The following is a 10,946-nucleotide window of genomic DNA, read 5'->3' on the forward strand; positions in this document are numbered from 1 at the left end:
CCTAAAATAGCATGTCAAAACATGTCATGGCAAAGAAAGTCGCAACAACGGTCAAAAAAAGTATAAAATTGCATATTGAAAAAATGGCCGAAAAAGCCATACGATAGTATTGCACTTTTGTTGAAAAATGTCCAAATTTAAAATGTCTTCAAAACACTTGGAATCCACTTTAAATAGCGTGCCGAAACATGCCATGGTGAAGAAAACTGCATAGACGGTCAAAAACAGCATAAAATTGCATGTTGAAAAAGTGGCCGAAAAAGCCATACTATAGTATTGCACTTTTGTTGAAAAATGTCCAAATTTAAAATGTCTTCAAAGCACTTGGAACCCACCTAAAATAGCGTGCTGAAACATGCCATGGTGACGAAAACTGCATAGATGGTCAAAAACAGCACAAAATTGCATGTTGAAAAAATGGCCGAAAAAGCCATACTATAGTATTGCATTTTTGGTGAAAAATGTCCAAATTTCAAATGTGTTAAAAACATTTGGAATACACCTAAAATAGCGTGCCGAAACATGCCATGGCAAAGAAAACTGCATAGACGGTCAAAAATAGCGTAAAATTGCATATTGAAAAAATGGCAGAAAAAGCCATACTATAGTATTGCACTTTTGTTGAAAAATGTCCAAATTTAAAATGTCTTCAAAACACTTGGAATCCACCTAAAATTGCATGTTAACACATGCCATGGCAAAGAAAGTTGCAAAAACGGTGAAAAAATGCATAAAATTGCATGTTGAAAAAATGACCGAAAAAGCCATAATATAGTATTGCACTTTTGTTGAAAAATGTCCAAATTTAAAATGTCTTCAAAACACTTGGAATATACCTAAAATAGCGTGCCGAAACATGCCATGGTGACGAAAACTGCATAGACGGTCAAAAACAGCATAAAATTGCATGTTGAAAACGTGGCCGAAAAAGCCATACTATAGTATTGCACTTTTGTTGAAAAATGTCCAAATTTAAAATGTCTTAAAAACAATTGGAATCCACCTAAAATAGCATGTTAAAACATGCCATGGCAAAGAAAGTTGCAAAAACGGTCAAAAAAAGCATAAAATTGCATATTGAAAAAATGGCCGAAAAAGCCATACGATAGTATTGCACTTTTGTTGAAAAATGTCCAAATTTAAAATGTCTTCAAAACACTTGGAATCCACTTTAAATAGCGTGCCGAAACATGCCATGGTGAAGAAAACTGCATAGACGGTCAAAAACAGCATAAAATTGCATGTTGAAAAAGTGGCCGAAAAAGCCATACTATAGTATTGCACTTTTGTTGAAAAATGTCCAAATTTAAAATGTCTTCAAAGCACTTGGAACCCACCTAAAATAGCGTGCCGAAACATGCCATGGTGACGAAAACTGCATAGACGGTCAAAAACGGCACAAAATTGCATGTTGAAAAAATGGCCGAAAAAGCCATACTATAGTATTGCACTTTTGTTGAAAAATGTCCAAATTTCAAATGTCTTAAAAACACTTGGAATACACCTAAAATAGCGTGCCGAAACATGCCATGGCAAAGAAAACTGCATAGACGGTCAAAAACAGCATAAAATTGCATATTGAAAAAATGGCCGAAAAAGCCATACTATAGTATTGCATATTTCGTGAAAAATGTCCAAATTTCAAATGTGGTAAAAACACTTGGAATCCACCTAAAATAGTGTGTCGAAACATGCCATGGCAAAGAAAGTCGCAACAACGGTCAAAAACAGCATAAAATTGCATATTGAAAAAATGACCGAAAAAGCCATACTATAGTATTGCACTTTTGTTGAAAAATGTCCAAATTTAAAATGTCTTCAAAACACTTGGAATCCACCTAAAATAGCATGTCAAAACATGTCATGGCAAAGAAAGTCGCAACAACGGTCAAAAAAAGCATAAAATTGCATATTGAAAAAAATGGCCGAAAAAGCCATACTATAGTATTGCACTTTTGTTGAAAAATGTCCAAATTTCAAATGTCTTAAAAACACTTGGAATCCACCTAAAATAGCATGTTAAAACATGCCATGGCAAAGAAAGTTGCAAAAACGGTCAAAAACAGCATAAAATTGCATATTGAAAAAATGGCCGAAAAAGTCATACTATAGTATTGCACTTTTGTTGAAAAATGTCCAAATTTCAAATGTCTTAAAAACACTTGGAATACACCTAAAATAGCGTGCCGAAACATGCCATGGCAAAGAAAACTGCATAGACGGTCAAAAACAGCATAAAATTGCATATTGAAAAAATGGCAGAAAAAGTCATACTATAGTATTGCACTTTTGTTGAAAAATGTCCAAATTTCAAATGTCTTAAAAACACTTGGAATACACCTAAAATAGCGTGCCGAAACATGCCATGGCAAAGAAAACTGCATAGACAGTCAAAAATAGCGTAAAATTGCATATTGAAAAAATGACCGAAAAAGCCATACTATAGTATTGCACTTTTGTTGAAAAATGTCCAAATTTAAAATGTCTTCAAAACACTTGGAATCCACCTAAAATAGTGTGCCGAAACATGCCATGGCAAAGAATGTGTCAAAACCGGTCAAAAACAGCATAAAATTGCATATTGAAAAAATGACCGAAAAAGCCATACTATAGTATTGCATGTTTGGTGAAATATGTCCAAATTTCAAATGTCTTAAAAATAATTGGAATCCACCTAAAATAGCATGTTAAAACATGCCATGGCAAAGAAAGTTGCAAAAACTAGTCAAAAAATGCATAAAATTGCATGTTGAAAAAATGACCAAAAAGTCATACTATAGTATTGCACTTTTGGTGAAAAATGTCCAAATTTAAAATGTCTTCAAAACACTTGGAATCCACCTAAAATAGCGTGCCGAAACATGCCATGGCAAAGAATGTCTCAAAAACAGTCAAAAACAGCATAAAATTGCATGTTGAAAAAATGGCAGAAAAAGCCATACTATAGTATTGCACTTTTGGTGAAAAATGTCCAAATTTCAAATGTCTTCAAAACACTTGGAATCCACCTAAAACAGCATGTTAAAACATGCCATGGCAAAGAAAGTCGCAACAACGGTCAAAAACAGCATAAAATTGCATATTGAAAAAATGGCCGAAAAAAGCCATACTATAGTATTGCACTTTTGTTGAAAAATGTCCAAATTTAGAATGTCTTCAAAACACTTGGAATCCACCTAAAATAGCATGTTAACACATGCCATGGTGATGAAAACTGCATAGACGGTCAAAAAATGCATAAAATTGCATGTTGAAAAAAATGACCGAAAAAGCCATACTATAGTATTGCACTTTTGTTGAAAAATGTCCAAATTTTAAATGTCTTAAAAACAATTGGAATCCACCTAAAACAGCGTGCCGAAACATGCCATGGTAAAGAAAATTGCATAGACGGTCAAAAACAGCATAAAATTGCATATTGAAAAAATGACCGAAAAAGCCATACTACAGAACTACAGTATTGCATTTTTGGTGAAAAATGTCTAAATTTCAAATGCCTTAAAAACACTTGGAATACACCTAAAAAAGTATGTTAAAACATGCCATGGCAAAGAATGTCGCTAAAACGGTCAAAAACATCAAAAACTGGTACATTGAAAGAATGACCGAAAAAGCCATAGTATAGTATTGCATTTTTGTTGAACAATGTCCAAATTTTAAATGTCTTCAAAACACTGGTAATCCACCTAAAATAGCGTGCCAAAACATGCCATTGCAACGAAAGTCTAAGAAACGGTCAAAAACAGCATAAAATTGCATATTGAAAAAATGACCAAAAAAGCCATACTATAGTATTGCATGTTTGGTGAAAAATGTCAAAATTTGATATGTCTTAAAAACATTTAAAATGCACCTAAAATAGCGTGCCAAAACATGCCATGGCAAAGAAAGTCACAAAAACGGTCAAAAACAGCATAAAATTGCATTTTTAAAAAATGACCAAAAAAGCCATACTATAGTATTGAATTTTTAATGAAAATGACCAAAAGCACTTGGAATCCACCTAAAATAGCGTGCTGAAACATGCCATGGCAAAGATATTAAAAAAATGTCCAAAAATGCCATAGTATAGTATGGCAAAAATGTCAAAATTTGACACGTCCAAAAAAGGCTATGAACAGCTGAAACCCACTTCAAATAACATGTAGAGGCACGCCATATCATAAAATGTTGCAAAAACTCCTGAAAACAACTTTAAATAGCATGTGGAAAAAATGACTGAAAAAGCCATACTATAGTATGGTAAAAAATGTTCAAATTTGACATGTCCAAAAAAGGCTAAACACAGCTAAAAACCAGTAGAAATAATGTGCAGAGGCATGCCATCGCGTAAAATGTTGCAAAACAGCCTAAAACAACTTGAAATAGCATTTTCAAAAAATATTAAAGCCATATAGAACCATATTATGACGTTTTCTTGCCATTTTCAATAACATATTATAATGTGCTGTTCTTGTGCCATTGTTGACAAGGCACAAAACATTGAAGACAACCAATAGTATTATGACATATGATGCTCTGACTTTTTCATTCCATTTTGGATTTCATACTATAGAGTGATGATTTTGTGACATTTTGGACTAAATACTATACTAAAACAACTTTGTGTCATGACTGACATAGTATACTATGAGGTTGTGTACCATTTCGCACAACAAAATATACCATTACATTTTGGTGCCATTTTGGACGACATACTCTAGTATTACATTTCCTTTGGACGACGTACCATACCATGACATTTTGGTGGTCCTTTGAAAGACGTAGTATAGTATGACATTTTGGTACCTTTTTGGACAACATACTATAGTGTGATTTTTTTTTTTTGTTGCCAGTGTGGACAACACAGTGAACTGTGATGGTTATGTGCCATTTTGGACAACATACTATATTATGACGGGTTTTTTTTTTTTCCATTTTCGATGACATCTTATAGTATTACGTTTTTTAGTAATTTTGGTCGACATACTATACTATGATGTGTTTTGGTGCCATTTTGGACCACATACTTATGTTATATCTCCAGTCTAAGGGGAACCTAGATATGACATGTTTGTGGCTTTCCCACACTCCCATTTCCAAGAACAGCCAGCTTTACAGTAGTTGTTTACAAACAAAACAGCAGTTTATTATCTCTGTTGTAAGTTAATGCCAAACACAACAAACACAAAACACCCCAATCTCTCAACTTACCTACAAATTAAACAAAAGCCAAACAAAAAGACCGGTCTCTAACGGGAAGTCCTGAACCGAAGAACAGGAGAAAACATTCAACACAAGAAACAGGCTACGCACTTCTACTACTGCTGCAACAAAGTTGTGTTCAAATATTTACAGTGGTTTAGTGTAATATCAAACAGAGTATTTACAAAATTCAATTTCAATAAAGTGTATAATAACACTATAACATGATGTTTTGATGCCATTTTAGAGGACATATCATACAATAATATTTTTATGCCATTTTTGATGACATACTTTATTATGATGCTTTAGTGCCATTTTGGAGAACCTACGGTACACTGACTTTTTTGTGCAATTTTGGATGACATGCTTTATATTTTAGACCACATACTATGCACACTACACATACTATAAGGATTTTTTTGAGTCATACTATACTATGAAATTTTTATGAGAGTTTGGACTACATATGATATTCTGACTTTTTTAAATGATTTTTTGAGCATCATAACATACTATGACTTTTTGTTAATATTTTGAGTGACGTACTATACTATGATGTTTTTATGATTTCTTCAGCAGCATACTATACTATGATGTTTTCAGCATTTTTTGAGCGGCAGACTACACCATGATGTTTTTATGATTTACTGAGTGACATACATAATGTCTTTTTATTATTTCACATTTCATGCGTGAACATGGTGGTACAAAAACCCTGAATTATTTTCATTTGCTGAAAGTGGCAAAGTGTGGGCTGGTTTAATTTTTAAACTTTGGAAAACTGGGCAAACTAGAATGAGTAATACACCTACAAAATGAGATCAGTTTATCTGATTCAAGTCTATGAATACCTTTATAGATGATAAATGATAATCTGCTGGGTAAGCCTGTTTCAGTTGAGCATTTTAATGCCAGATACTATACTGTTATCAAAATTCAGACCCTTTTATACATAGTTTAGTCGAAAAGAGGGTCAAAATTATTTGGCACTGTTAGGTTGAACATCTTTCCAGTATAACTTTATGATGGTCAATTTGAGAATGTAACAGCTGTCAGGTAAAAGTCATTTGAAAATTTACAGGGAGGTGTAGTTAGAGTTGCAGCCCTGCAGTGTCCACATATTACCTGTGCTGATTAGATGCCAAGAAGTCCTTAAAATAACACTGTTGATGCACAAGTTTCTTAGCTGCAAGTATAAAACAAGAAAATAATGTGTCCTCTGTTAAAAGTTAGATAATTAATCATGACCTCCATCTATTCATTTATACATAACTACAAATTCCCACAAAGTCCCCCTTGAAATGACAGTCCTTCTCATCCATTTGTTTTACACACAGTTACAGTCACCAGCTGTCCTTAGTTCAGTTGCTGCAAAATATCTGGCAGGTCCAGCACAGTCAAGATAGTGAAGTCTGGTTTCACTGAACCTTCTGGCACAGCACCTCCTGCACTGCTGACCCAAACTGTAGCTCGCAGTCTGGCATTAAAGCCCCCCTGAATATCTGTGTCCAGAGAGTCTCCCACTATTATACAGTCCTGGGCCTCCAACTCCAGCATGCTGAAACACAATGTGAAGATGGAGACGAATGGTTTCTGCTCTGCATGTTCTCCTGCAACCACGACGGCATTGAAGAACTCCTCACATCCGACTGCTTTAATTTTCTCCCTCTGAACCTGAGCTTCCCCGTTGGTCAGAAGCACCAGCTTGTATCTGCTGCGCAGTTGTCTCAGGAGGTTGCATATTTCAGGGGACAAACGGAGAACGTCCAGGCGACTGTTTTTCCATAGGTAGTAGCACTGAGCTCCCAGCAAGGGTGTGGAACAAATTCCAACAGCCTCCTGGATGCTCTCCTCCCAGTGACCCACACGGACCTCATCAATGGACCTGCCTGCTGAGGGGTCAAAGCTCTCATGAAGAAGCTTCTGCTTGAACTTGTCACAAATGCTGCTGACGGTCTTGTCATCGAGGGCCAGTGTGGTCTTCAAAAGTTCACTGCACTGTAAGATTCAAACACAAGATAAAACCCTTTAAAAAGTAAACCATGCTCATGTAACTCAGCAATACACCACAAGAGGTCAGCTCTGAGGTGGTATCGAGGTTAAAGTGTAAAACAGGAGTCAGGTGGTGGCAGAAGCACAGGACAGTGAGTGAATCTCTGATGATGCTGCAGGCTCCTCCATGAACTTTCGGTTGGTAGATGGTGAGGTTTGACAGTCTTCCCAGCAGTCTTTACCTCTCTCTGCAGGTGTTTTTGGTCCATAGTGGTGCTGTTTCTATACCACACGGTAGTTATACAGCTGGTTGAGATGCTCTATTTGATGCAATTGTAGAAACTTCTGTGAATCCTCTGTGACATGCCCAAATTTCCAATGTATTCTTGGAAGTACAACTGCTGTTGTGCTTTCTTGACCAGCTGGCTGATGGTAAATGTCCAGGTGAGGTCATCACAGATGTGGACGTCCAGGATTTTAAAGCTGCTTCACCTCAGCTTTGTGGACTGTAAGTTGCTGATGAGGTGTCCTCTCGTTCATGTTATCCGCCGTCATCTCCTTGGTTAAATCAGATCATATCAGATCCCTCCCTTAAAGCACCAGTGTGTAGTACTGAGGGGGGTATTTATATTTGCAGAAATAATAATTATAACTATTTTTTAAAATAGTTTATAATCACCTGTAAATAGGAATTGTTGTGTTTTCATAACATTAGAATGAACCATTTATATCTAATTACAGAGCGGGTCCTCGTCCTCTGCCATATTGTTCTACAGTAGCACAGAAAAGACACACCAAATACTGAATCTAAATTAGGACTAATAGTGTTTGTGCAAAGTATCACAGGTCAAATTACTCATCACGCAGAATGTGCTTTCATTTATCCTGACTGACTGCACCTCTGCTCAGGTTAAAGTTGGGCAGAGCTCTGATTGGACTTATATGAGAACACTAAACTGAACAAATAGTGATGATGTGGAAGTTGCCCTGCCCTAACTGGTGCAAATAAAACTAACAAGAATGTGTGCGAGACTTTTATCACACAGGATATTTTCACATGTCAAAGTAACACATAATAGGTGCAAATAATGAAAATAAATGTGGCTGTAATATTTCTCAATTCTTGTAACTAATGAGTCAATATGAGAGGAGTATTTCAGTGGTTGCTTCAGAAGGAGCTGATTGTAATGGTCGTATATGTTTTTGGGCAGTTTAATCTGTACAATGCACATTTTTGCACTGATAATATGTTTTAAATGTAAGATGTTAATTAATTAAGTAACAATAGCTACAAGATACATGTTGAACATACAAAAGTGGCCTGAAATGCAGAGGAGTTAAATTAGCCTTGAACAGAGAAGAAATGAAAATTCTCCAGTAAATTAAAGAAAGCTTAAGTCACATTTGAAATCATTTGCATGGCTGCATCATTTCAATGCAATGGTGTCATCAGTTAATTGGTAACATCGATGCTTTTCCTGCTATCACAAGTAAAAATGTCTGTTATAAAGGACTAGGGCGCCATAAGTGAATTCACCTATATGTTTAGGTGGAGGCTACAAGGCCTTTCAAGTGGAGTAAAAGTGCATAAAATAGTAATTATATTCATAAGGGATCTACTTGAGTAAATGTAGCTACTTTCTTTACAAATTCCAAAACTGTCAGTTGTGGAAAAAAGTACATTTACTCAAGTGGGTAAGTAGCAAAAATATATTTCCGAAGTAAATTAAAGGATTTATTTTTCACCCATTGCCTTTGAACGCAACTCAGCCAATGACTACCGGGTGATAGTAACCAAAGCGTTCACAACACCCCCTTTAGCTCAATTATCACTCAACACAGACATTAAAGTAGCCTTAAGTAAATACTTTAATATGACAGTCATTCTCCTGCAGTATCAGACAGGTCATTAGTAGTACACGACCCCTCAACTGAGTTCATTGAACACTTACGTTAACGGCTGACGTTACAAACACGGAAGTTAAGTGTAAAAAATTAAACTTTGTCACCTTTTGTATCGCCACACCGCCTGCCCGGCTTGTTTCAATGAGCGTGTTGTCCAAGTCAAACAATATCGCCTTTACAGCTTTTCCCTCCATCGCAGAAACACGCCGTTCGTATTATAAGGAAGTCGTTTCCTGGCAGAGGTAGTGCCGGGTAAACTGCATGATGGGAGTTGTAGTTCTAGTACATGTGCAGTACCTGCGAGCTTCCTCCTCAAGAGGGCGCCATTATACCAAAATACAAACTGATTTTTTAGCAGCGGTTTATAAGATTCTCAATGAGCTCTCCACACTGATCAAGCATTGATTTCAGCGGCTGCACCCATACTGAATAACTCAACACATTTTTACATTCAAACTTTTAAAATGTGTGTGCCATTTAAAGGATATGTGGACATCTTGCAGCTACTTATACACAAACAACATTTCAGATATTACTGTTTCAAAAACTACCCCACAAAAAAACCAAACAAACAAACCCCACCAAATTTCAAGGTGACTAGAGCCACTAGAGCACATGTCACTGCATTATATTATTTATTTTTTAGATAAGGCTATATTTAAATAAATTACTATATCAAAGATCCAGTGTGTCTGTTGGTAAGGTTGCAAAACTAAAACTTATCCAGTGTGCCAAGCATGTAGAAAAACACAGCTGACCAACTCAGAAGCACAAATGACTCTATATAGAGCCAGTGTTTGTTTTGTCCCTTCTGGGTTTCTGTTGAAACTCCGTGAAAGAGGACCCACATTGTATGTAGATAAAAATGTCTCATTCTAATAAAAACACAATAATTCTTATTTTTAGGTGATTATATAGTATTGGGAACAGTTATGAATATTGAATTATATTTTAGCCAATATATGCTTTTATAAACTGACATACTGGTCCTTTAAAGTACAATAAAAATATGAAACATATGAGAAAAAAAGAAGAAAAAGAAAGAAAAATTGATCTAGAGCTAATGGCACCTAACACTAAAATGCAGCATAGAAATTTTAAAGTGATTGTTTGTGAGAAAAAGGCCAAAGTGGAGCACTTGATTTGACTCTGCCACACACTACTTTTCATTTCAGACAAATTTTCCTTTTGGCGCTAACTGAACTGTAACTGGATCCCGCTTCAATTACACTCCAAAATTATTTATAGAAAGGAATAATCAAACTGAAAGGAAAATAATCAGTGTCATCACTTGTCTAGTTAAAAGCCCTACGTGACTTTTGACCACGCGTATTGCCAATTTAAACACATATTCCGTGACAGACACTCTTTCAAAATCAAAACATACCTCAATTCTTATGCAACCTGTCCTTTAACTCGCTCTCTCACCTGGCAACGGGCCAGAGGTTCACACGCAACATTGTGCAGGCCTGTTGCACTACTAAACCCAATCAGAAATCACAACAATCCTTTCTCACATTGCCTGACAGTATTCAGTTCATGTGCTTGTGTCTTTAAAAGAAACCTGACCTAATTATTTCAATTACTGTGGACCAAAAAGTGTCAAAGATAAACTATAAATGAAGAAATGGTGTGAGAGGCCTAACCTGCTTTCATCTATCAGAGCAGACAACAACTACAGCTTGCATGCAAAGGAGGAATATGCGTGTTTAAATGACAGACGAACAGCAGATGAGCTCAAAACCTTTTTTTTTTTATTACCCTTAACCTTAAAAAGGGAAGAGAAACATAAACAGTGGATGCGTGAAGAGTGAACTCACAAGTGCAGAGATGGAATTTCCCTTTTGATGTACAGGGGGAAA

General features: G+C 35.9%; 1 protein-coding gene across 1 annotated transcript; it reads right to left on the bottom strand.

The window, feature by feature from the left end:
• Positions 1-5,103: 5,103 nt before the first annotated feature.
• nanp (N-acetylneuraminic acid phosphatase) lies at positions 5,104-9,345 on the bottom strand. The gene is made up of 2 exons (XM_042502312.2): positions 9,189-9,345; positions 5,104-7,185 (listed from the first exon to the last, which is right to left on the bottom strand). Exons 1-2 carry the CDS (start codon positions 9,276-9,278, stop codon positions 6,544-6,546), a joined length of 732 nt encoding a protein of 243 aa, XP_042358246.2. The 5' UTR covers positions 9,279-9,345; the 3' UTR covers positions 5,104-6,543.
• Positions 9,346-10,946: the final 1,601 nt, after the last annotated feature.

The sequence above is a fragment of the Plectropomus leopardus genome, chromosome 13, assembly GCF_026936395.1.
Source record: "Plectropomus leopardus strain MGB_pleo_1.0 chromosome 13, ASM2693639v1, whole genome shotgun sequence".
In the NCBI taxonomy this organism is placed as follows: Eukaryota; Metazoa; Chordata; class Actinopteri; order Perciformes; family Serranidae; genus Plectropomus; species Plectropomus leopardus.

Bases quoted from the DNA above. Each gene is read 5' to 3' on its own strand.
- nanp (XM_042502312.2), bottom strand. From the start codon at position 9,278: ATGGAGGGAAAAGCTGTAAAGGCGATATTGTTTGACTTGGACAACACG. The intron at 7,186-9,188 runs GTGACAAAGTTT...TGAATCTTACAG, and splicing joins GCGGTGTGGCGATACAAAAG to TGCAGTGAACTTTTGAAGAC.